Genomic DNA, 27,919 nt, shown 5'->3' with positions numbered 1-27,919 from the left:
GATTTCAGATTTGACTGTTTTCATTTGCTGAGCAGATTTCATATATACATTGTATATTTTCAGACCTGTTGCTTTTTTTTTCAGATGCTTAGAATGTGTTGTGAATTCTTGTGGTCATCTTTTCAATAAGTATGTAGACCAAGAATTATTGGATCTGATATTTATGGCACTGTTACACACAAACAGATTTGTTAGAGAGACAGGATTTTATGTGTGTGCAGCAATAGTGTCTATTGGTGTCATTGGTGATGGTAAGAAAACAGATCTTTTAAAATTTGTAGTTTTTTTGGTAATCATAATTCACCATTTGAAGATAAAAAATCACATTAACCCCTTTTTATTTATGCCCCCACCGTAGCGGAGGGGAAATTAAGTTTTACCCTTTTCCGTCTGTCCGTCTGTCCGAACGTCCGGAAATTGGTTTTAGTTCTCTTACTTTAGTTTGCCTCAACCAATTGTTATGAAACTTATTCACAATGCTTATTACCACAAAACACACAAGTTTGAATTGGGTTGGCGTCACTTTAAACTTTGTAGAGTTATTGTTGGATTGCGGTCTCATTGACATTCATCTTATATCTTCTCTCATTCAGATTGAAATATAATGTACTCTTACATTAGTCTCTGGTCATTTTCATTGCAAGAAAAAGATCAGACACAGTCTTTATTGTTATGCTTCAGATGCTGTTGCTTTTATATTCTTGCATTCCTTTTAAAGCTTTATTTTTGTCTCGCCTATGATGAAAGTTTCGGAAACCAAGACTTAGGTATTGCTATTCTGGTGGCGATGGCGTCAATAATTGTTAAGTTTTCTACTTAAGTTAGTTTGATAACAACTACTTGTGATGGATCAATGATATTTTGTATGAAGTTGCATTACTATCAGTAGATATCAGTTTGACAACTATTATGAGACCCTGCCCCCTTGTACATGGTCCAGTGACTTTGAATTAATTAGCAATTTTCAGTGTTTAGTTTTCTGCTTAAGTTAGTTTGATAGGAATTACTTGTGATAGATCAAGGATATTTTCTTTTAAAGTTGCATTACTGTCAGTTCATATCAGTTTGACGACTATTTGAGGCCTGGCCCCCTAGGTCATGGTCCAGTGACTTTCAATTAATAAGCAATTTTCAATGTAAAGTTTTCTGCTTAAGTTATGTTGATAGGAAATACTTACAATAGACAACAATATTTTCTATAAAGTTACTTTGCATCTCAGTTTGTTGACCATTTCAAGGCCTTGTCCACTAGTTCATGGTCCAGCGACTTTCAATTAATTAGCAATGTTGCTGTCCGTCAGATTGTCTTTTTCTGAATTTTATGCCGACAGGCGAGACATATCTCTGTGTCAACAGATAATGTAACCATAATTCAATTAGTAAGAAAAACCTGCAATGATTTTTTGAAGTCAATAGGTCAATGTTACAGCAGCTATTGATAGACTGAAATTGGGGATACAATTTTTGTTTCCAAATGATATCTTTTGAACCATATGTCCAACCTACACCAAATTAATAATACCTTGAAAAAGCATTGCATACATATATTCTTATTATTATTCATAAATGATTCTAAAGTCAATGACAGCCATCATTTCACACAGATTTTTATGTGATATCCTTCTAACGTCTAAATGAACCAAAATTAAAAAAATATACAAGACTAACAAAGACGAGAGGCTCCTCACTTGGGACAGGCGAATAAATGCGGCGAGGTTAAACATGTTTTGTGAGACCTTCTCATGTATAATTTATTTATATAAAATCTGAAAAGAATAAATTATCTAATAAATCAGAAATTGAGAATTATTTTTAAGGATTGGCTAGTACCTTTTCATTTATATGGCATATATATAGTTAGGGGCATGTGAGTTTGCAGTTTACTTGTTTAGTTATTTGATTCTTTGCTATTGCATATTTATTTCTATTGGAGAATAAATTTTATATTTGTTGATACTAAAGGCTTTCAAGCACTGCTTGTACTGTTTGATTCCTGACACATTTTTAAACAAACACACAGCAATACACACAGTAAAACTCAGTTTAAAAGAAGTCTGAGTCTGATGTTAGAATAGGTAACAGAAAAAACTAAGCAAAATGACAATGATACATAAATTAACTAAGGACTACTTGCAGTAACTGACATGCCAGCTCCAAACCTCAATTTAACTGATAGAAAGATTATGTCTCCATCATATGAAAATCAAGCACAATCCCTCCCGTTAGGGGTTTATTATCATACCATCATAAAATATATGAGAAGAACATAACCCGTATCATGCCAACAACTGTTTTTAGAATAAATGTGTTTATTTCCGATGCAAAGACCCTATCAGTGAATCAATATTAATTTTTAAAAATCCCATCTTTAATGACCTGACAACAGCATTGTACGGTAACTATATCCCTTCTGAATAAGTCTGTTTACAGGTTTGGTTAACTTTTGAGGTGAACGACTACATTTTTGTGCTTTGTATAGAATATTACCATAAAAGATTGGATGTGAAATACCTGAATGTATCAGATGTCTGCACATCGATTTATATGTGTTTCAGATGATCTTACAAAATATTATTTTTTTCATAGGAAAATCAACTTTAAAGTTAAAAGAAGAAAATTCTGTATATAGACATGGAAGGCAGTTGTCAGAATATCTTGGAAAAGGATTATCTGACAATTGGAGTCAGGTAAGTTAATGTTGTGTGAATGTTTTGACTTAATTAAGTGAATGACAGACATACTTCATTATTGATTATGATAATTTTGCTCCAAAGCAACAGAAACTTGTTTTTCAGTGCCTGCTGTACAATTACAGATTATTTACTAATTCTTAACTTCCATAAACTCCAAATACCATTAATGTAGTAAGTACTTATACATTGTTGCATTCTGTAATTCTGAATTATAAAATTTTGATTTGATCTGTCTGATAATTTGTATTGATAAACAGATATTTTTAAAGTTCTCAGCTAGTCTGTTTAAGTTTTCAATTGCAGGATTTTGATAAATAAGAGTTTGGAGAGGGGATTTTGACTTAGTTGTAAAAATATCTGTAATTCATTAGCTACACATGTATGTACCACAGATACTGTAATTGATCTATTATTATGTCACTTGTTTAAATACAAACTGAAGTTATTATTGGATACAGCCAATTTGAATAGCATTGTGCATAAAAAAACAGTTATTTTTAGTTGATTTTTACTTTGCACATAAATGAAACATACAATTCTTTATAACCATTTAAGTTATTGATGGTTATTACATTTCCGTAATAAGTAGACATTGGTTTTGTCATTGTTTCCATTCTATTTTCTTACAGTATAAATATGTGATGTTGTTTAATAGGTACGTCTAGCAGCATCTGTAGCTACAAGGAAGTTTCTACATAGTTTACCATCAGAGGAAGTAAAGGATCAGTTCTACAGTATACTCATACCAAGAATGTGCCTTAACAGGTAATTAACAATAACATCATTGGAAAAAAAAAGATATGTATTATATTCATTGACCAACAATTAGGAAAATTGTATATTTACTTGGTATTGACCACTATTTCTACAATGGTCTTTGTGATTAGGTTGTTTTTTATTTATTGTACACTAGTTCTTTATCCCTAAGATGAAAGTGTTTTAACAAAATGAGAAGTGGGTGATACGTCAATGAGACAACAACCCAAAACAAATATAACCAAAAGTCATCTTCAGAGCAACATAGTCTTCATTGATAGACAGGTTTTTGTATAAGATATCAAGCTCTAAATCATCCAGAGTCTTTTCAAGTTGTAAATAAATAAACGAAAAACAAACATCTACCATTTAAACTCCAAAAAAGAAAAACAGTCAGATATGACATATAACAACTACAGATGAGGTTTCTGACTTTGGACAGGCACATGAAAATGTTACAGGATTACTAGTTTTTTTTAGTTCTAACCATCCCCTTCTTAATCTTTATCAGTTGAAGTACAACCCATACTTAAAAGAAAAATCAATAAAACCAGTACAAAAAAAGCACTTTTCTCTAGTTTGTTGTCGAGCCTGCATCTTTTGTCGCAGAAAGCTCGACATGGGGATAGTGATCTGGCGGCGTCGGTGTTAACTAACTTCTTAAAAGCTTTATATTTTAGAAGGTGGAAGACCTGGATGCTTCATACTTTGTATATAGATGCTTTATGTTACGAAGTTTCCGTCTGTCACATGTCCATTGTCCTTGACCTCATTTTCATGGTTCAGTGACTACTTGAAAAAAAAGTTTAGATTTTTTGTAATGTTAATTTCTCTCTTATTATAAGTAATAGGATAACTATATTTGGTATGTGCGTACCTTACAAGGCCGTCAGACAGTTTTCACTTGACCTCGACCTCATTTCATGGATCAGTGAACAAGGTTAAGTTTTGGTGGTCAAGTCCATATCTCAGATACTATAAGCAATAGGTCTAGTATATTTGGTGTATGGAAGGATTGTAAGGTGTACATGTCCAACTGGCAGGTGTCATCTGACCTTGACCTCATTTTCATGGTTCAGTGGTTATAGTTAAGTTTTTGTGTTTTGGTCTTTTTTTCTAATACTATATGCAATAGGTCAACTATATTTGGTGTATGGAAATATTTTACAATGTACATGTCAGTCTGGCATGTTTTATTTGACCTTATTTTCAAGGTTCATTGCTTAATGTTAAGTTTTTGTGTTTTGGTCTGTTTTTCTGATACTGTATGCAAAAGGTCAACTATATTTGGTGTATGGAAATATTTTACGATGTACATGTCAGTCTGGCTGGTTTTATTTGACCTTGACCTCATTTTCACCGTTCATTGCTCAATGTTAAGTTTTTGTGTTTTGGTCTGTTTTTCTAACACTGTATGCAAAAGGTCAACTATATTTGGTGTAAGGAAATATTTTACGATGTACATGTCAGTCTGGCAGGTTTTATTTGACTTTGACTTCATTTTCATGGTTCATTGGTCAATATAGAATTTCCATGGTTTGGTCTGTTTCTTTTATACTATAAGCAATAGGTCATCTATATTCTGTGCATGGAATGATTGTATTAAAAGTGTACATGTATTTACGGCTTGGTTTATCTGACCTTGACCTCATTTTCTTGGATCATAAATGTTAATGTCATACTTGCAGTAAAACTTTATATGTAGGACTATCAACATAAAATCAATGGTCAGTATAGTAGGCGAGACATTTCAGCATGTGCACTCTTGTTCATATATGGATATATGCCTGTATATCTCAATCTTTTACAGGTAAAATATAAGAATCTATTTTTATTTATGTGGTTTATTTTAGATACTATGTAGCTGAAGGTGTTAGAATATATTCACAAGAAACCTGGAGACAGACCACAGAAGGAGAAGGGAGACATCTAGTAGAGAAATATATTGACGATGTGGTGAATACATATTTTAGAATCTATTTTCAAATCTATATTGAAATAAATTAAAAAATGATTGTAATTTGTTGGTAAAAGATTTTTAAAGTTTTTTGTCAGAAATTGCAGATAAACAAAATTGACCTTGTTAGTATAATTATTTTTTCAGGTTGAATATTATATTGAATCAACAGTAGCAGATAACCATGCAGTTAGGGAAGCTGCTTGTGCTTGTATTGCTGAACTAGGAGCTAAGGTAATACACACAAAGCAAATAAGTTTGGTATAACAAAGTGGTGTTGGAGAAAAAAAAGGGTCACATTATTGTCATTTGAAAGATTTTTTTGTCTTTATAGTAATCTTGTCATACTTTGTCAAAAAGTAGTTTTTAGTATCCTAATTAAAGAATCATATTTTATCAATAGTGGTTTTCTAAGCTACAGTGTGTTCAAAATTCTACTAAATTGTAAAGAAAGGAAAAACACATGTGGAAAGAAACAAAATAAGACATCTTTTTAGTTTTGACTCTGATTGATACTTGTTTCATTGGCAATCATACCCTTTCTACTTATTTTTATATCAGTAACGATAGGACACATGTATTTGTAGAATGATGCAGTTAACAAAAGAAAAAAATACAAGTATAACAAAACATGCATATAATTAGTAAGATGTCTCTTGCATTTCTTTTTATTTGAATTCTAATCTTTTGCAGATTGAAAGAAATGCAGTAAGATCACACGTTCCCAGGCTGCTTGCTGCTTTATTGGTGTGTTTTAATGATGACAGCTGGCCTGTCAGAGATGGTAATTTTGTTATTAGTAGGCTTGAACTTGTAATTAGTGCTGAAAAAGCAAAACGAAATTTCTATAAGGTAAAAATATTGGAATCAGGTATTCATATTTCTGGTGTTTTTCATATATTTATCAACTTTGTGATCAATTCATACAAATTTATGGTTTGTTAAAATTTTACAGAATATTGAACACAAGTTATAAACTAAAATTTTGATGGTTTTCTAGATTGTCATTCTAGAGTTATGGAACATTACTGTTTAGAAATATGGGCAATTTATTTCCTGCTATATGTAAAAATCTGGTTCCTTTCCATGTAATCCCATGAAATTTCTATAATTGTTATGAATAATTAAGCTAAAAGAGTTGTATTCTTTGGTATGTATTATTTGTTAAAAACCTGATTTTCTGATTTGATAAATGGAAATAGGAGTCTCACATTTACTGTTGCAATATTGGAGGCATTTGAGGCATTATTGATCTGTAGGGTAAAAATATGTTTTCTGTGTTTGACATAAAAGTGTATCAGAATCCTCTATACATAGACTTTCTTTTCTTTCTTTTAGCTGCATGTGTAGCATGTGGAAATTTTGTTTTATGTTTTCCTGAAGAATCAAGGTAAGTTCATTAGGTTTGTCAGCATTATTTTACACCAGCCTGTGACAAATGTAGTAATGACACATTATAATGTAATATGGGGTTAAACTATTTCTTTTATTCAGTACTCATCCTTTTTTTTCAATCTGGAATAAAAAAAGGTCTAAAGAAGAATATATATTAAAAATGAGTTTAGATATAAGCACTTGACTCTATAATATCAGTTGTACAGATGACAAAAATATAGGTGCAAGAAATACAATGCCATATAGAACACTTTCAAATTTGTTCACTTTCCCTAAATTTCAAATGTAACAATGCTTATGTTGTTATGTCACAGTAAGAACCACTTGTTCAATAACTTCGTTTACACTGATTGACCTCGGGTCAACTGGCGTAACTCATTCATAAAAAAAACATCTTGAGATTGGTGTATACCATATCATGTTAATGTTGTTACTGTCAATGACTGTATAAAACCTTGTCTATATAATAGGATTCCTTACTGTCAATGACTGTATAAAACCTCGTCTATATAATAGGATTCCTTACTGTCAATGACTGTATAAAACCTTGTCTATATAATAGGATTCCTTACTGTCAATGACTGTATAAAACCTTGTCTATATAATAGGATTCCTTACTGTCAATGACTGTATAAAACCTTGTCTATATAATAGGATTCCTTACTGTCAATGACTGTATAAAACCTTGTCTATATAATAGGATTCCTTACTGTCAATGACTGTATAAAACCTTGTCTATATAATAGGATTCCTTACTGTCAATGACTGTATAAAACCTTGTCTATATAATAGGATTCCTTACTGTCAATGGCTGTATAAAACCTTGTCTATATAATAGGGTTCCTTACTGTCAATGACTGTATAACACCTTGTCTATATAATAGGATTCCTTACTGTCAATGACTGTATAAAACCTCGTCTATATAATAGGATTCCTTACTGTCAATGACTGTATAAAACCTTGTCTATATAATAGGATTCCTTACTGTCAATGACTGTATAAAACCTTGTCTATATAATAGGATTCCTTACTGTCAATGACTGTATAAAACCTTGTCTATATAATAGGATTCCTTACTGTCAATGACTGTATAAAACCTTGTCTATATAATAGGGTTCCTTACTGTCAATGACTGTATAACACCTTGTCTATATAATAGGATTCCTTACTGTCAATGACTGTATAAAACCTTGTCTATATAATAGGATTCCTTACTGTCAATGACTGTATAAAACCTTGTCTATATAATAGGATTCCTTACTGTCAATGGCTGTATAAAACCTTGTCTATATAATAGGATTCCTTACTGTCAATGACTGTATAAAACCTTGTCTATATAATAGGATTCCTTACTGTCAATGACTGTATAACACCTTGTCTATATAATAGGATTCCTTACTGTCAATGACTGTATAAAACCTTGTCTATATAATAGGATTCCTTACTGTCAATGGCTGTATAAAACCTTGTCTATATAATAGGATTCAAGAGGACATCATCTTTAATATAATAATGGGGTGCAGGTTTCCAGAATTTTTATGTTGACTGCTTTGTTTCTATGGCAAACCTAGCATTTCCAACTTCATTATGAGAATATAAATATTTTCCCTATATAGCAGTATTTTTCATTTTATACATGCAGATTTTAAACAGCTGGTTTAGAATGTAGAAAAATCTGAACTAATGAGAAAGTTAATTTGCTGAAGGTGATTGGTTTCAGAACAAGGATAAATGTCTATGTCATAATACAAAAATAAATAGGTTAATAAATTTATTTTATCAGATTGAAAACTTCCTATAACAGAAATTTTAATCCCAATCAGATGTAACACCAACTATCATATTGTATCAATATTTTATTTCACCTGACAGAATATGAACTTGTCTTGTCTTCTCCAGTTAAAACTTATGTAAAACTGCTAATAAAGGATATGATTTAATTATATGACAAACTGACTCAGTAGTGATTATAATTATTTTGCAGAAACAGCTTGCCAGATTTATACCCTTTATTTTTCAACAATTTACAAGACAATATTGCCTCAGTCAGACAGGGAGCTGCATTAGCTCTAGCCAATGTTGTACAAGCCTATGGTAAGTACACCATTCAGATAGGGTGCTGTTTTTTGCTTTAGCCAATGTTATACAAGCTTATTGTGATAACCTTTGTTGCAGAGGAAGCAGCATGAACTGTAATCATTGCTGTACATACATGTTAGACAGGAAGTTGGAACATGATAAGCTCTGGTAAAGACTTACAGACTTCTGAGAGGTATACAAGTAATCCACTGTCCATCCTCGGGACTATATTTGTAGACATCTATTAGTCCACACATGACAAAAAATATAATAAGAGATATGGTTCTGCAGCTATGGTCTGCACATAACAAAAAATATTGTAAAGACCATAAAAGTGACAGTTCAACAGCTATTTTAACTTTGTGATATAATGATGGTTTCCAAAATGAGGAAAGAATATTCCATGCCCACAAAAAATGGAGTTGATATAAGCCAAAATTTGGTGTTTGGTGGCATAGTTAAATAATCATTAGTATCACAGTTTGTTGCATAAGTATGAATAAAAACAATGTAGATTAACTTACAAAATTACTTAGATTATATTTGGTATGGTAAAGAAGAGTTTATTTCTGGGATCAAATTAGTGATTCAATACATACAGACTTTTTTATAGGTCAATCCAGTATGGAAACTATCACAGGCAAGGTGAAAGAGGGATTAGAGGGTGTAGAAAAACAACCTGCATCATCAGAAAAGTACTGTGCTTTAGATAAAGGTCCTGGAGCTTATGGCGTTGTTAAAATGTTAAGAGACAATGATATGGACTTACATACAGATAAACAGGTAGGTTCTGGAGCTTACGGTGTTGTTAAAATGTTAAGAGACAATGATATGGACTTACATACAGATAAACAGGTAGGTTCTGGAGCTTATGTTGTTGTTGAAATATAAAGAGACAATGATATGGACTTACATACAGATAAACAGGTAGGTTCTGGAGCTTACGGTGTTGTTGAAATGTTAAGAGACAATGATATGGACTTACATACAGATAAACAGGTAGGTTCTGGAGCTTATGTTGTTGTTGAAATGTTAAGAGACAATGATATTGACTTATACTGATACGGTATGGGTATGGAATGAGAGTAGTGATGTGACACCAGTTTACAAGTTTGAAAAATATGTTGCTGCCTTTGCGGCAGGAAATTTAAAAAGATTTAATTAAATATACCAAATAAATGGCATTCTGACATTATTTTAACTGGGAGGGGTGTTTTATTACTATTTGAATAAGTAATAGATTCTGTCAATACATAACCTTTCAGATTGGTGTCCTTCTCCTTTCAGTGAGTTTCTATATGCCAGGCTTTAAAACAATTTATTTTTGGACACTTTATGCATACAGGTTAATATTATGAGTATCAGAAAATGACTTTAGCCGATTAGAACTGTCAGTATCTTGACTCATATAATAATTTCAGATTGACAATATCTTGTAGATGTATTCCTGTGGGTCATTGGCACCTAAGATGGGAAGAGGTGGTGGATGTATGGATCATAAGTTCAAAAAACCCTCAGAGCCGTGGGAATTAACAGATGGGTAAGGCCTTTTGCAAAATGATCTTATCTATGTAAACAAAATAATAATGACAACTTCAATAATGCAATGTTTGTTGAAATGCTTGATTGAAAGTTAAAGATATGAATAAATGTAGTAAATAATAAAAAATGGATTAGAATTGCACAACAAAGTAAAAAATAAACAGCTGCTTTCAAATGCACATTTCTTGATACAACAATATAAAAATTTGAGAGGTTTTCTTATTAAACAACAACAGGTTCCTCACACTTGTCTAACTGAAAATACAAAAACACCTGGAAATGTACAGAACATCATATATCAACGATGAAATAGGCTGTTCTGTGTTCATGAATTAATTGTTCCATACACAAGACTCAAGTGTAGTGATTAATTTTCTTTGAATTCTTAAATTCTTGGTTTGCTGTGACACACAAAATCTTGAAAGTTTGCAATCCCACGAATAAAAACTAATCTGCATTACATGTACTTCTTTTAAGCTGGCTTTATAATTGTAGAAGAAGTAGAAATATAGTCTAAGTTTTTTCAAAATCTTTATTGCAAGACATGAACATAGGATGAATATTAAATCCTCTATTAAATTTGTATTTTTCGTGTCAGGTGTTTTCATTTAATAGCAGAATTATCAAACAACCCTAGCCTATCAGCATTAGTAGGACAGACATTACCTGCAGTGGCTAAAGCAGTATCATTTCAGCATTATCCTCAACATGTTGTTTTATTAGAAACACTTTGTAAACAGGTAAATAAGATACAATTTGATGTAATCTTATTTTATAAAAGTATTTCATTCAAAGAAGTAAGACAAACTGGTATTGTTTTCTCTAAATGGTTGTTGTTTTCTAGGCTAGGTTATCTGGCTCTATGTCATCACTCTGAATATAAGAAAAACAGGATTATGAATGACTAGACACATTATCAAACCATAGAAAGATAAATAACTTGAAGAAAGTAAAAATACCATTTTAATGATCTACCACCAATTTAACACATGTAATTTGCCCTTGAATATAGTAAATTAAACAGTTTGAATGTGAAGCCAACTAATTCAATTTTTATAAAATGTGCTTGTATATTGTTCTTTGTTTAATCTAAATTGATATTAAAATATTGATTAATTGTTGGTTGCTTAATATCCAGTGGCAAATATTTCATTCATGTTCAGGATGAGAACAAATTAGCAATAAATACAATAGGTAGGTCCTGTAATAGAAGCCGTCCAGTATTTATACTCTTCTTTTCTTATCAGTCATACCAAGGATTAAGGTGGATGTATCACCATAAGACAAGATGATGTGTTCTGTTGTATTTGACCTTGATCTCTAACATAAAATAGAATCACTAGCAGAAAAACATACTTTTTCACAGATTTTTCTGTGTATTTATTTGAAACCTCTGTGCCATTTAAAAGGATAGATTTTGCAATGGCATTTTATCCCAGTAGAAATTGCATGTTTTATCCCTGTTGAAAACGCTCCTGTATGCCTTAAGATGTGCCCAGTGATTAATTGATTGATGTTTAGTCGATTTCCTTATTTGTATTTGAACATCAAAACAAGGAAATGTTGAAGGATATTTATTAACTTAGCTTAAAAGATTTCAAGTCACAACCACCTCTAGACATATATTTATTGATTTAAAATGACTTTTTAATATGCTTAATTCTAAATTCTTAATTTTAGTTGCCAAATATTGCCAAAGGTATAGGAAAGAGACATTTCAAGCCACATTTGGAATTATTTTTTGATTCCATCTTTTACAGTATGGTATGTACATTATAATCTTTGGGATAAAACACTTCAGTTAAAATTGTTTTCATAGCATTTGAAAAAAGAAAGTCCTTGGTAGCCAAGGAGTATAAATGTCAACATTTACCTGAAGTTTTTGATTTAGCCCAGTACAAATGCAGTATGTTTACAGAACTTGTGAACTTATAGTTATTTGATAACTCAACCTTGTGTTCTGTTTTGCTAGAGCGTTACTCTGCTGTATTGTAAGCTGCATATTACACTGTATGTCAATACTGTGGACAGTTTCATCATGTGTTCAGACTTATGAATTGTTACTGTTACTTGATTGAGAGGATACAAACATAACCAACATCTTTTTCTACCATGGAAATACACTTTGATAGATAGACATCAGATTCTACACATTTTTTTCATTATATCCCTTGTTATCTCTATTATACGAATTTTTCCTTTGATCTTCCTGACTGATAATTTCCTTTCTCAGTGGAGTCGAGTGATATGAAAATTATCGCTAGAAACATATCTATAATCTATAATTACATACCGGTAAATGAAAAAAAAAGAAAAATTGACCAATTAATTCTCATTATATTAATCTTCTTAAAAGTATAAACAATATATATATTTCTTGATACCATTAACTTACACAAGCTATATTGAATCTTCTAAAAAGTTATGTCAGCATTGCTGACTAAGGAGAACATGGTTGTGGAAGAGTAGTTGATTCATTTGAAAACGAGATAGAAATGTCTTAACCAATCCCTTAAAAGATGAATTGATATTTAGATTAATGAATGTGAAAAATTAACCAACTTTTTCAGTTTTTAATGAGTTATATATGATTCATTTATTCTAGTTTTGTATTGGATAGACTAGTTGTTTTGTGTTTATTACAATATATGGTATTCATTGTAGACCTGTGATAGTGCATTAACATCAAGTGCAGCTAGTCAGTGCTTAAACCAATTAAGTAGTTTCCTTGGTCCGAACATTCTCAAAGGAAGAGTAGAACAATACAATCCAGCGTAAGTACAAATCGGTATTATCTGTACAGCATTTTATACTAAGTGCTAAAAAAAGCGTTTATCAGTATATCCCTGTCAAATGTTCATGTGCCTGTCTTATCCCACTGATCTAGATAAAACAATGGGGTTTATCAGCAGACAGCATTAAGATTTATATCATTTGTTACAGATGAATAAAAGACAGATGTGAGGTAAATGCAATGAGATGGCTACACAACTCCCAGTTTAAACAAGAGAAGACATAATATTGTGTAATATATGTGAAGATACGATCTAAACAGTTATGATCTCTCAATGTCTGAATGGACAAAAAGACTGAGAAATAAACAAAGACAACTAGAGTTGAGTTTCCTGACATTTACATGAATATTTGAGCTAGATTTTTTAGTACTCCAGTTAGTCCAGTACTGCATACAAATTATGCTATCAGAATTTAAAATCCAAGGTTTTATTTTTGTGATACCTGTTTCGTTACACTTTTCACTCAAGATAATAAAACATCGAAAAAAAATTATGAATTTACAGTAAAATCCTTGTAAATTTCAATCATTTTGATATCCAAATACAATTCAATTTATTCAAAGCATATAATATTATTTGTCACACACAAAAAGAGCAGCCACACAGTTTTGGACAAATTGAATAAATGCAATGTACTATTATATATACTAATAACAATTAATAATTATTGCGAACCAAATGAAACTTTTCCAAGAGTCTGTGGAAAAGTTTCATTTGGTTTGCAATAAAAAAAAAGATATTTATAACTTTATAAGATTATAAGGTAGAACACTTTTACTTTTAGATACTTAGATCAATTGATTGCCAACCAGTTTATAGCTCCATTATAGAACAAAGAAGAAGCAGGTATGGATAAGTGATTTAATTATAGAACATTAAATAAGATAGTGTTAAAATCCAATGGGAGACAACTCTGTTTTAAAGGTTTAAGATTTTCGTAAAATGCTTGCTTGACATTAGCTATCACATCAAGATTTCCTGTGGATAATACTTACCAGTACTGTCAAATATCCATTTATCAAACCTCTTTGTATGGCTTTCTTGTCAAGAATTTCAATATCTGATTGATAATTCTTCTGGTAAATTTGTAAGTAGTATAGTCGTCATTGAGAGGCAATAACTCATATAAGGAGTCTCCCAACAGTTTTGGCAATGTTGACAAATTTGTAGAACTTGACTAACTGATTATTTTAAGTGTCTCTTTATCAAATATATGTTTCAAGATAATAGGCAATAACCCAAAAATATTTTGGTAAAAATATAACATCATAGGGCAATAACTTCAATAAGGAGCTGACTGACAATTTCAGTCATGTTTACTTGTTTGAAGATCTTGTCTTGCTGATCATATTGCTATTTAAAGTTTTTAGCTATCTTATTGATTTGGCTTTCCAACTGTTTGTTTTGAGTGTGACTGATGAGTCTTTATATAAACAAAACAAAATGTCTGGCATACCAAATTATATAGATATAGGAAGATGTGGTATGAGTGCCAATGAGACAACTCTCCATCCAAGTTACAATTTATAAAAGTAAACCATTATAGGTCAAGGTACGGCCTTCAACACGGAGCATTGGCTCACATCGAACAGCAAGCTATAAAGGGCCCCAAAAAATTACTAGTGTAAAACCATTCAAAAGGAAAAACCAACAGTCTAATCTATATAAAAACGAGAAACGAGAAACACATATGAACTACATAAACAGACGACAACTACTGTAATCAGATTCCTGACTTAGGACAGGTGCAAACATTTGCAGCGGGATTAAACGTTTTAATGATACCAAACCTTCTCCCTTTTCTGAAACAATAGTATAACATCACAACATAGAAAAACACACTATAAAATATCAATTGAAAGGCTTAACTCAATCAAAAAACGTAAATTAACACACAATGAACGAATAAATTTGACCTGTGACACCTGAATGCAAATACACAGTTAATAAAAAATTACAAGGGATAAATAAAGTCAAAAGTAAATAAACAGGTTTAAACAAAGTATGCCTGGTATCTTTGATGAGTATTACAGAGATTTTTGTATCAGAACTGATATAAAAGACTCTTTAGAGCAAAATGTATGCATTAAAGTTGTGTATGAAACCAAAGAAAGTACTGTTATGTGTTTTCATTATCATTCACATATATTCTCAGAAAGACGATATTTTAAGACAGAAATTTATAAATATAAACTTTCTTTTTTTTTTGCAGGTTACTACTACTAGAACTGTGATAAACATAAATACATCAAAGGAGAAATTCTCTGCTAACAGCATTTGATCAAAGGAGCTTATCTGATATTGGACCAAGCCAGTGTGTTTGATAGTAAAAAAAATTTCTGATACAAAGTCATGAATGCTAATTAATAACAAGATACTTGATATGTCATCATAACATACAATGAAGTTCTGTGCATTTGAATACATCAATGTTGAAGTCAAGTTGAAGTAATTGAATGTGTCCTACCAAATTTTTATTTTTGCATCCTTATAAGATCCCCATGCTTGTTTTAATCCTAAAGCCTTTGACAGCTTACATAACCTTTTCATAAGGGTTTGTAATGAAATCCTAATTAACAAAGGTACATTTTCAGATTATTCTATATAAAAATATTTATTTTTCCGAAACATTTTTCTGAAAATTTTTCTCAAATTTTCATCGACTTTGTACACTTCAAAGATTTTTATGGTATAGTCACACATATACTGTGTAAGGAAGATGTAAAATAAACCATTGAGACTGAATTACCTCAACTTGAAAGAATATTTCTGCCATTAAGTATTTTTAGTGGTAAATTACATGCTTAGTAGACAGGGTATTTATTTCATGAAGATTATAGAATGTTGCCTCAATCAGCATGTAATTCATTATTTTTTCATATGTTAGAGCTATATTGTCCTAATCCTTTCAAAATAATGTTCTGAGAGATTTCTCATCAAGTGATATGAAATATTCTGTTAAACAGTAATTCATATCATCTTCTGAATGGCTGCTACATGTATTGAAAAGTTGCTAAATTTTATATTTTACTAAATAAATAAATAAATAGAGATATACAAGAATTCAATTTAATTGGTCTGTCCATTTTGGCATTCTAGGATGTCCTCAGTCAATAGAATACTGTGGTCATTAATCCATTGGGATATCTATTATTGTCGCAATGTCATAAAGTTTCAAAAGTTTTTTGAATATCAGTGCCATAAAAATCATATTTGTTGAAAACAATAAAAGGCTTGTCCGTTACATTTACAATTACATTGATTATAGATCCACAGATTTTTACTATCTTTTTAGTTCACCTGGTCAATAGTGCAACATCAGGTATTGCTATCACATGGCCATCTGTCTGTAATATAAACAATTTCAGGAAAGTATTTGAAACCTCAGGGACTTATGAAACCAATTTTCAACAATCATTTACAAGAAGTTAGTTTTAAAATCAGATCAAATATATAAATCAAACAACAAACATTAAATTTATACCGTAATAGTAGTTTTTTTTTCATTGTCTCTAGAACAACAGTCATTTGTGACCAAATGTTGGTTTCATGATCTGATGGTGATATCGTTCATTTCTGATTCACTCAGGAATTACCTCCTCCCAATAAAATAATGCAACTCTTAGAAGAAAATACAAAAAAAAACCTGATGAATTACCTTACCAATTGACACAAGTTTTTTTTTTTCACCAAAAAGAATAAGATACAGAGCCAGGTATAACCTAAGTTTGCTATAACAATCTGAGGAGTTATGTCTGACAATAAACCAACATGTTAATTGCAACTTATAATCGAATATAGATTTTAAATTCAAATCTTTATCAAGTAGTATCACTTACAGATGATTCTATTTCAATTTTAAAGATTTTGTGCTATTGTCCATTTCAGAGGATTAGTACTAATGTCCATTGCAGATTTATCTTAAACATTTTCTTTATGATACACAGTGATTTTTCAAGCTATAGTGAAAGTGAGAAAATCACCTCTTTCAATCAGTTGGGCATTAATGAAATAATTTTTTTTCAATACTTGTATATGTTGTATGAGAAGTACGTATGAAAGACAATTGATATCTCATATTATCGGCAATTTGTACATTGTTCCTTTGATCTTACTGCCTAATATTTTTAGGATCATTGACAGGACTTGATACTTTAAAATATCAGGCAATGACGTCATGTATCAGTGCAGCAACGTCACATGCTCAAGTCCATCTGCGTCAATTTATCAATGAAATGCACACGACTTCATTCATACAACCAAACAACTATTCCAACATTTTGTACACGTAAAAGTAGTTTTACTAACTATTTCATTTACTTCATATTTAAACCAAAAAATCATACAGTTAAGACAAATTGCCGATGAAAAGAATAATGGCACTTGATTTTTTTGATACTCACTTCATCGGCCTGAATATCAGCTTGTCCTAGCAGGCTAGCTTAATATTCTTGCTGATAAAGTCAGTATCAAAAATAAAAATGCCATTATTCTATATTTATGTGGCATTAGTTTCCATACATTCAGGTTAGAATTTTAATTTACATCCTCACTTTCAACCACTATAACAGGCAACAATCCTTTCTCTATTTAAAAGATTTGTATTTATTTTTTCTGTAAATTCTTGAAAATGCTTAAGTTTTTAATATACTTTTATCTTATGTTCATATTTATTTTTGTTGTAATGAATTCTATGGACAAGAATGTTTGTTAAAATGATATACATTTTATATCTCATAAATGCAATTTAAAATTTTATAGTCTGTATAAATGTTTGATATACAGAAGGTGATCATAGAAAGCCCCTTTCCTTTGGTGTGAACAATTTATTTCTGTCAAATTTTATTTTTTGCAGAGCTTTCAGGAATGTTTACAATGTCCAAAATTTCACATTTTTCAATCAAAATAAATTTTAAGTGTTGCAGTATATGAAACTATCACAAATATGAATTTTATTTACTGTACACTTTTCATGAAACAGGAAAAATACAGTTAGAAAGCCTCATATTTTGATTTGTTTCTAAGTCCCATACAAGTAAATATAATTGTATCATTTACAAATACTCTTGTACCATTTTTTCAGTTAAATCCAGTTATTTTAATTTTGTTCCAAAATTTGTATGCATTAGACATTAATCCCAACGTTTGGCAGTAAACTAATTTATTCCACTGATTTGAATTAATTGTAGAATAATTGTATATATTAGCCTATTGTTTATATTTATGTTTAACAACAGACAGCTACCCCTTAAACTTCCTCAGGATTTTAACATTTAAAATAAGTGCTAACTGTGATATCTCCAATGATGTATATTTGTCTTCCTATGTTGCTATTATGTATAACTGCAGTTGAATTTATAACAAGAATTGAAATATAATTGATATACAGTGCAGTGTTTATTTTATAAAATAGATATTAAAGGCTAACAAATAAATCTAGGGATGGTTAAGGTGTAAGACTACCAGTATGTGGTAGTCACCCTGGTTTCATGTTAAAAAGGGACGAACAAAAACATTACCATGAATTTGACAGTTGTAGGAAATTAACCCTGCATTTCATTACAGGATTTTTTTTCTGATTCATAAACATTTATCTTGGGTGTTTCAAAGCACCATTTTTTTATAGGACCGCAAAAAATTTTTTGGGATCGTATAATGGTATGATGTCGTCGTTTGCGTCGTCGTCTGCGTCGTCGTCCGAAGACACATTGGTTTCCGGTCAATAACTTTAGTTTAAGTGAATGGATCTCTATGAAATTTTTTAAGAAGGTTCAATACCACAAAAGGAATGTTGGGATTGATTTTGGGGATGATGGTCCCAACCGTTTAGGAATAAGGGGCCCAAAAAGGGGCCCAAAACAAGCATTTTTCTAGTTTCAGGATAATAACTTGTATATAAGTATTTGGATTGCTCTGAAATTGTACCACAATGTTTAATACCACAAGTAGAAGGTTGGGATTCATTTCAGGGGTTATGGGGGCCAACAGTTTAGGAATTAAGGGCCAAAAAGGGGCCAAAAACAAGCATTTTTCTAGTTCCCAGACAATAACTTGTGTGTAAGTGTATGGATCTCTCTGACATTGTACCACAAGGTTCCATATAACAAAGGGAAGGCTGGGATTGAGTTTGGAGTTAATTGTCCCAAACATGTAGGAATTAGGGGCCAAAAAAGGGCCAAAAACAAGCATTTTGCTAGTTTCCAGACAATAACTTGTGTGTAAGTGTATGGATCTCTCTGAAATTGTACTACAAGGTTCCATACTACAAAGGAAAGGCTGGGATTGAGTTTTGGGGTTATTGCTCCAAGGGGGGGTTCAAAAAGTGGGGGGGGGGGAATTTTTTTCCCAATTTTTTTAAGGGATTCATATTTTTTTTTCAAAATTTTTAAAATTTCGAATTTTTGAAAAGTTTCAAGAAGAAATCTTCAATTGCACAGTATTGTGCAATTGATTTATAAGATCTTCGACCACATTTATTTTTTGTCAGAAACCTATATTATGTCAAAAATTTAATCACAATCCAAATTCAGACAGTATCAAGCTTGAATATTTTGCCCCAACTGTTCAGGGTTCGACTTCTGCGGTCGTATCAGGCTGCGCTCAGCGAAGCATTTTATTTTATTAAGTGTTCCATAAAATATTTTAGAAACTCAAGGTGATCTGGTTATTAAGTTTGTTAACAGAGGAAAAAAGGTTGAAAAGTTCAATAGTTTACTTCCTGTGATGGTTAATTTCTTATATGGTATGAAATGTGATGTGAAATGTTTACTGTAATACTGGACAGTATAAAACTTTACTCATGCCAAATATTTCTTTATATAAAACAAAGATAAATTCTGCACATTTTTTTTTGAAAAATGCCAATTTAACAAAGACTAATAGGGGAAAAACTATTGTGGTATAATGCCAATTTAACAAAGACTAATAGGGGAAAACAATTGTGGTATCACCCCTTAAGTTCATAAAAAAAGTACACATGTAATATCTGTAATTATCTTTGTAAATTATTGAGTACTCAATAGTAACACTGTAGAATAAAATTTGTTTTTAATGCAAACTTTTATTTACCTACTTTACAACAACTTATATTGTTTATTTTTAGTGATGGCAGATATGTATTTATATTTAGGATTTTATTGATAACTGATTTGCATGTATTTCACTGAAGACGTTTAGGATATTATAGATATGGTTCCTGTTATATAATAATAGTATGATACCCTTAACCCATCTGGTTTTATCAAGTGTAATTTTAAATCTAAAGTTTGCTCATCGTGCAAGTTTGTAATATGTCAAATTGATATCGTAGGTCAAACAAAATTTAACTAATAATCTGAAAGGTTAATGAAGTATGTTTTTAATGTCTCATTTCTGGGTTAACAAATCAGTTAGTAATTTTTGTCTCGCCTGCGATGAAAGTCGCAGTATGCGAGACATAGGTTTTACCATCCAGCGGTGGTGGCGGCGGCTTAACTATTTGTATAAAGCTTTATATTTCAGAAGGTAGAAGACCTGGATGCTTCATATCTTGTATGCAGATACCTTATGTTATGAAGTTTTCGTCTGTCATATGTCCAATGTCCTTGACCTCATTTTCATGGTTCAAGACTGCTTGAAAAAAATTTGAGTTTTTTTGTCATGTAAATTTCTCACTTATTATGAGTAATAGGATAACCATATTTGGTATATGGGTTCCTTGCAACGTCTACATGTCCGTCAGACAGGGTTCACCTGGCCTCGACTTCATTTCAGGGATCAGTGATCAAGGTTAAAGTTACTTGATTAGGTCCGTTTCTCAAATACTCTAAGCAGCAGGTCAACTATATGTGGTGTACAGAATGACTGTAATGGGTACATGTCAGTCTGGCAGGTTTCATCTGACCTTGACCTCATTTTCATGGTTCATTGGTCAATGTTTAGTTTTTGTGGTTTGGTCTGTTTTTAAAGTACTATAAGCAATAGGTCAAATATATTTGGTGTATCGAAGGATTGTAAGGTGTACATGTCTGTCTGGCAGGTTTCATCTGACCTTGGACTAATTTTCATGGTTCATTGGTCAATGTTAAGTTTTTGTGGTTATACCCCCGCTTTAAAAAAGGGGGGGTATACTGTTTTACCTCTGTCTGTCCGTCCGTCAGTCCCATGAATATTTTTTCATTGCATCTTTATTAGGAACTACATAACAAGGATTTCTGAAATTTGGTTTCAGGGTTTATATGAGTCAGCTATACTGCGTGATGCGTTTTCAGATTCATCACTCAACAACTTCCTGTTTACCGAATACTTACATTTGGGCAGGGGTATCATCAGTGAGCAGTAGCTCGCAGTTTCACTTGTTTGGTGTGTTTTTCAAGTACTATAAGCAATAGGTCAAATATATTTGGTGTATGAAAGGATTGTAAGGTGTACATGTCTGTCTGGCAGGTATCATCTGACCTTGACCTCATTTTCATGGTTCATGGCTCAATGTTAAGTTTTATGTTTTTGTCTGTTTTTCAAGTACTATAAGCAATAGGTCAATTATATTTGGTGAATAGAAAGATTGTAAGGTGTACATGTCTGTCTGTCACATATTTATATATCTGGCAGGTATCATCTGACCTTGACCTCATATTTATGGTTCAATGGTCAATGTTAAGTTTTGTGTTTTGGTCTATTTTTCAAATACTAATAGCAATAGGTCAGCTAAATTTGGTGTATGGAATGATTGTAAGGTGTACATGTCTGTCTGGCAGGTATCATCTGACCTTGACCTCATATTTATTGTTCATTGGTCAATGTTAAGTTTTTGTGTTTTGTTATGTTTTTCAGTTAGCATACGCAATAGGTCAATTATATTTGGTGTATGAAAAAATTGTAAGGTGTATATGTCTGTCTGACACAATTTATCTGACCTTGACCTCATTGTCATAGATTTTTATAAATGTTAAGTTTCTGTAATGCTTTTAGTAAAACCTTTATCTTTAAGACTTTCAACATAAAATCAATGGTCAGTAAAGCAGGCGAGACATTTCAGCGTGTGAACTCTTGTTTATTCAAACTACTCTAATTATTAGGGCCCTGCCGAATGGCGGACGCCCTATAGTGATCAGTCTGTCCGTCCGTCCGTCTGTCTGTCTGTCCGTCAGTCAGTCTGTCCGTCCGTCCGTCTGTCCTTAACAAATTGTGTCCGCTCTATATCTAGAGAACCGTTATGATTTCAAAGTTTATACTTGACATGTATATTAACCAACACCAGAGGGTGTGTCATAATGTATGTACAACTTCCTAGGTCAAAAGTCAAGGTCAAAAACTTTGGTTTTAGTTGACAACCCCATGTCCTATGGTAAAGATCGTGTCCACTCTATATCTTGAGAACCGTTATGATTTCAATGTTTATACTTGACATGTATATAAACCAACACCAGAGGGTGTGTCATAATTTATGTACAACTTCCTAGGTCAAAGGTCAAGGTCATAAACCTTGGTTTCAGTTGACAAACCCATGTCCAATGATAAAGATACAAATTTTTTACCACACATTATTCACAGCGGGGCCCACAGAGATGGCTCCCATCTCAATGATATCTAGTTTTGACTATCATCTTAAAATCTTTTTCACTGCCTACAGTTAAATATACTTTGATTTAATGATACATTTTGATTGTTAATTTCACTAAAGGAATTATGGATTGGAAGGGAATAGGACTTATATTTGGTTTTGATGCTTTTGTTTTATTAAGGCTTTTAGAAGGTTATTTTAACATATCTTATGAAGAATACTCCAGAAACTTGTGTCATGCACAATAAATCATACATACAATTCTATTTCATGAAGAATATGACTTCTTTTCAGTTTTAAAACAGTTTTCATAACATTTCCTAGTAGTATTTTTTATATACAACACAAACTACTGGACAATACTTAAGTATTCCTTGCCATCTCTAGTAATTCTCTACTCTATAGATGTTAATATCTATAATGTTAGACCAACCATTTATAGTTTCAGAATGAAACAACTCTAAAGTATATATTAATTACATTATCAAATTTGAAAATTTATTGACAACTTTTATTTACCTTGAATGGTACTATGGTGCAACTTAATGTGCTACAAGACTTATTGCTAATTAACTTCTGATTGTTGTTAGTAACTATGTTAATGTCTCGATTAAAAATAAAATATTTTACATGTCTATGGTTTTATTGTGTATACTAAGTGGGTAACCCTTATAAAAACAAATTAACCAGCAGCACAGCACACAAATAGCTTCATTTATTTGATTCTTACCATCTTAACTGTTAGCTTAGAACCAGTTTAAGGGATATTCACTATAATTTCACTGTTGGCTTGAAACCATTGTCAGATCATAGATATAATAGCCATAGATAAAGTACTCAGAATTTGTCACACTGAGCCCCATGTAGTTTCCTTTGAAATATCAAAAGCAGGGCACTGCGCGTAGTGGCCTATGATGTAGATGATATTTGCCGACATCCTCCCAATAGACTAATTACTTATCATAATTATCTTCAAATTATCGGGCACTCGTCTTATTAAATTAAAATTACATTAAATAATTGGGAAATAGCACAATCATGTCTCTGAATTTGTTTCTTCTATATACCTTCCCGCTTACCATTTTTGTGCTTGTTTTGCTATTAAATAGATGGTGGTATAATCTGATTGTCGATTTCATTAAATTTTTTGAAGTAAACAATATATAGATTAAGCGTTATACTGGCTATGATAAAATGAAAATATAGAATTTTTTGTCCTGTGTCATTCATGGTTTTTTCCTCTTCCTTCTTACAATTGTGTTAGAGGTGTGATTCGTACTATAAATACAGATATATATCCCTTCCGGCGCAGGACGTTTGCGCTTTTACATAGGACGTTTGTGCTTTTTTAAATGGACATTTGCGCTTTTTATATAGTACATTTGCGCTTTTTTTATAGGACATTTGAGCTTTTACAATATTTACTTCTCATGACTTCCCTCCTATTTTATCCGAGCTTTGGACCTGGCAGAGTTAAAAAAAAAGTCGTTTTTTTATTATGGTTAAAAGTCATTACGTAGCACATTCGTGTGTTTAAAAGTCTCCTGATTCACAATTTATTAGATATCGATCGACGGCAATTGCCAATGAAGGCTAATTAACACCAAGCGTGACATGTATATAATAAGAGGGTGATAAAATTTCGGCAAATATCATCTGCTTTTGATGTGGGTCCAGTACTTTATCTATGGCTATTATATCTATGGTCAGATATATTGGTGTGGTTGGGGAGCATACATGTGTACAAAAAATAAGAAGATACCCAGTTGGCAATTAAAAAACCATCAGTTAAAAAACACTTACAGTGCAAGAAAAAAAATGGAATAAAGTTCATTGAACACTTTCATAGAAAACTAAAGACTGAGCAACAAAAACCCCAACTTGTAGTAAACTGAAGGGTTAGTATTAGATACATGTATGTCATGGTCGGATGTAAGGCCTCATACTATAGTAGATTGGTAAATGTTAATTGTGGAACTAATGCCTTGTATATTCTCATGGAATTGTTTTTGAACTCGCATTCTCTTCTGAACCTTCAAATCCATGGTGAACAAATATCAGCAGGAACTAGAAAAATGACATGTCGGAAAGATCCCTGTCGTTATATTTGTGTGAAACAAATAATTTATACTGATGCAAAAAAAAAGCAATGCATGTTTGTGGGTTATCATTATTTCTTGGAAAATACATATTCCCTTTGAGATCTAATCAACATCAAAATCCAAGAACGTTCAATTTATATACTTTGGCACCATTTGAAAAAGATGCCTGACACGTAAGAATTCCATTTTATTTTGACCCAAAATAGTTTTTACTGCAAATTCATAAATTTTGAATAGTATATTATTATACCTATATAAAATTTTTTATTGTAATCCTAGCACAGAAAGAAGCTTTATAACAAAATTTATGATAAAATTTGTGATTTTTAAACAAAAATTAAGTTTTTATCCCAAATTAATGAGTCGAATTTCACCAAAAATATAATATGCTACATATTATGCACAATTGTGCAAAATTTCATCGGCCTCCTACCTATTTTTTTTTTTTACAAAAATTGTTCACAAACGTACTAACAAACAGAAAAAGTGAAAACTATAGGGATTCCGCAACAAGGATTCAGGGCCCTAATTATGTATGGAAGTGTCTTGAAATGTTCATTTTCTTCCTATCATAAAACATTTCCAAAAGAAACTTTTCATTCTGATTGCTTTATTTTAAGCTCACCTGATAGAGAAAATCTGACCTGGGGCAGAGATGTTCAGAATGTTGAGATCTACCTACTGTCCATTTGCATCAAAACTGTCAGACAACTTCTTATAGATAGGAGTTATTGCCCTTAAATTATGAATTTTTCTTTTTTTTTTTTTTTTTCAATTTTGCCTTTTATTTTATAAACTGTAACAGATAGAGAAAAACTTTTTATGGCAAAAATTATCAGCAAGACAAGATCTACAAATAATCCAACTGGTGAAAATTGTCAGTCGACTAACTACTTTTTGGAGATTTTGTCCTTAAATGAGGATTTCTAGCCTAATATCTTGAAAACTTATATATAATAGATAAAATTTTTGAATAGCAAAAAAGATCAGCAAACAAGATCTTCATGTAAGTCACATGGCAGAAATCATCAGTTGACTCCTTAAAGGAGTTATTGCCCTTAAATGACATTTTTTTCAAAATTTGTTTGTGTTTTTTGCCTTTTATCTTAAAACTAGAAGAACAAAAATGATCAGCATGACAAGATCTACAAATGAGTCAACATGGTTGAAATTGTTAGTCAACTCCTTACAGGAGTTGTTGCCCTTTAATGATGATTTTTTTTTTTACATTTAGGTCAGCATTTCTTTTTGTGTGTTTATGGCAAAAACTGAAGAAGACAGAGAGGAACATGATCAGCAATACAAGATAGACAAACAAGAGATTTGAGTCATGACAATCTTTATGGCATCTTCCCTCTGGCAAAGATAAATTTGGTTTTCTTTTAAGCCCGCTTTGATCAAATAGTTCCTGTTTCCTCGTATTTATAACCTCCCTGGCTTTTGAATGTTTAGGATGACAGTAAATCAAGAAAAGTGCTTCAGATGCACAATATCTATATAAAAATTCTTGCACTGCATTGAGTGCGATACAATATTTCTCCACTTGATATATTTAATTTTGAATTAAAGAACCTTAGTGAGCGCGCTAACATACCCCACATCCCCACATTGTCATTGGAGAAATAAAATAAGTGTAAGAAAAAAAATTGAATCATAATTTCCTGTCAATATGCACATCTACATAGTATGTCCTTATCATCTAAAAAGGTTTCATGAAATTCTGTTGTGTGGATTCAGAGGAGTTGCGATGACAAACTGTTGCAGTAGTACATTAAAGCAAATAAGTTCAAAGGGGCGCAACTCCTAGAAAAAAAATTGAATCGTAATTTCCTGTCGATATGCACATCTACATAGTATGTCCTTATTATCTACAAAGTATCATGAAATTCTGTGGTGTGGTTTCAGAGGAGTTGCGATGACAAAAGGTTGCAGTAGTATATTGGGCAAATAATTTCAAAGGGGCGTAACTCCTAGAAAAAAAATTGAATCCTAATTTCCTGTCGATATGCATATCTACATAGTATGTCCTTATTATCTACAAAGTATCATGAAATTCTGTGGTGTGGTTTCAGAGGAGTTGCGATGACAAACTGTTGCAGTAGTACATTGAAGCAAATAAGCTCAAAGGGGCGTAACTCCTAGAAAAAAAAATTGAATCGTAATTTCCTGTCGATATGCACATCTACATAGTATGTCCTTATTATCTACAAAGTATCATGAAATTCTGTGGTGTGGTTTCAGAGGAGTTGCGATGACAAAAGGTTGCAGTAGTATATTGGGCAAATAAGTTCAAAGGGTCGTAACTCCTGGGAAAAAAATTGATTCGTAAATTCCTGTCGATATGCACATCTACATAGTATGTCCTTATCTGAAAAGGTTTCATGAAATTCTGTTGTGTGGTTTGAGAGGAGTTGCCTTGACAAGAAACAGGACTGACGGACTGACGGACGAACAGACAGGCGGATGGACGGGTCAAAAACATTATACAGTTAGCAAAAAATTTGCTTGGGGTATGTGTTGACAAGAAACAGGACTGATGGACTGACGGACGGACAGACGGACAGACAGACAGACGGACGTGTCAAAAACATTATACCCTTCACAAAAAATTTGCTTGTGGTATAATTAAAAAACGCACTGCTTGCGGAGCATTTTAAATATTTAAAATTGAACTGTTGAGAGTGAATATATATATCATATTGGTTGAGATTCAGTGATGGAATCTGTTTCTCTAATGATTTTTAGACAATATGTAGGCAAAATTTATCTTTCTTTTTTAATAATCTGCAAAAAGTCTTCTTTCTATGTGACATCATCAGAAAGGGTCTCCTTTTCTGTGATGTCATAATAGCAAATTCAAATGAAAGAATGAAAGAATGAAAATTTAACGTCAAAGTTGAATTTTGACCAATGAACAACTGAAATCAAACAAACCACACATTGATATTAAACAAATTACTGGTATCAACTGGTCAGGGAAAGTATAAATGCTTTTTGTAATTTTGATTGTGCAAATGTTGAAATTAAAATAGCAATACTTTAACATGTAAGTCAATGA

General features: G+C 31.7%; 1 protein-coding gene across 3 annotated transcripts in view; it reads left to right on the top strand.

Annotated features, from left to right (window-relative positions):
* The window catches only part of LOC127738112 (uncharacterized), a 32,999-nt gene extending 9,605 nt beyond the window's left edge, over nucleotides 1–23,394 (top strand). The window contains exons 4-19 of one of the 3 annotated variants that reach the window (XR_007999941.1): nucleotides 85–251; nucleotides 2,587–2,687; nucleotides 3,349–3,458; nucleotides 5,303–5,405; nucleotides 5,554–5,640; nucleotides 6,100–6,190; nucleotides 6,745–6,796; nucleotides 8,787–8,896; nucleotides 9,495–9,664; nucleotides 10,321–10,421; nucleotides 11,022–11,163; nucleotides 12,104–12,187; nucleotides 13,088–13,197; nucleotides 14,003–14,064; nucleotides 15,431–21,235; nucleotides 21,808–23,394. Coding sequence is in view for 2 of the 3 variants with exons in the window: in XM_052249244.1 (XP_052105204.1) it covers nucleotides 85–251; nucleotides 2,587–2,687; nucleotides 3,349–3,458; nucleotides 5,303–5,405; nucleotides 5,554–5,640; nucleotides 6,100–6,190; nucleotides 6,745–6,796; nucleotides 8,787–8,896; nucleotides 9,495–9,596; nucleotides 9,669–9,736; nucleotides 10,321–10,421; nucleotides 11,022–11,163; nucleotides 12,104–12,187; nucleotides 13,088–13,197; nucleotides 14,003–14,048 (1,474 nt within the window). In the remaining variant the exon portion in view is untranslated. The other 2 variants (XM_052249244.1, XM_052249243.1) reach the window with 2 other exon arrangements.
* The last annotated feature ends 4,525 nt before the right edge of the window (nucleotides 23,395–27,919 follow it).

This window comes from Mytilus californianus, unplaced genomic scaffold (assembly GCF_021869535.1).
Source record: "Mytilus californianus isolate M0D057914Y unplaced genomic scaffold, xbMytCali1.0.p SCAF_4, whole genome shotgun sequence".
Lineage (NCBI taxonomy): Eukaryota > Metazoa > Mollusca > Bivalvia > Mytilida > Mytilidae > Mytilus > Mytilus californianus.
The sequence above is the reverse complement of the archived record's forward strand: the minus strand, read 5'-3'. Positions and strand labels throughout refer to the sequence as shown.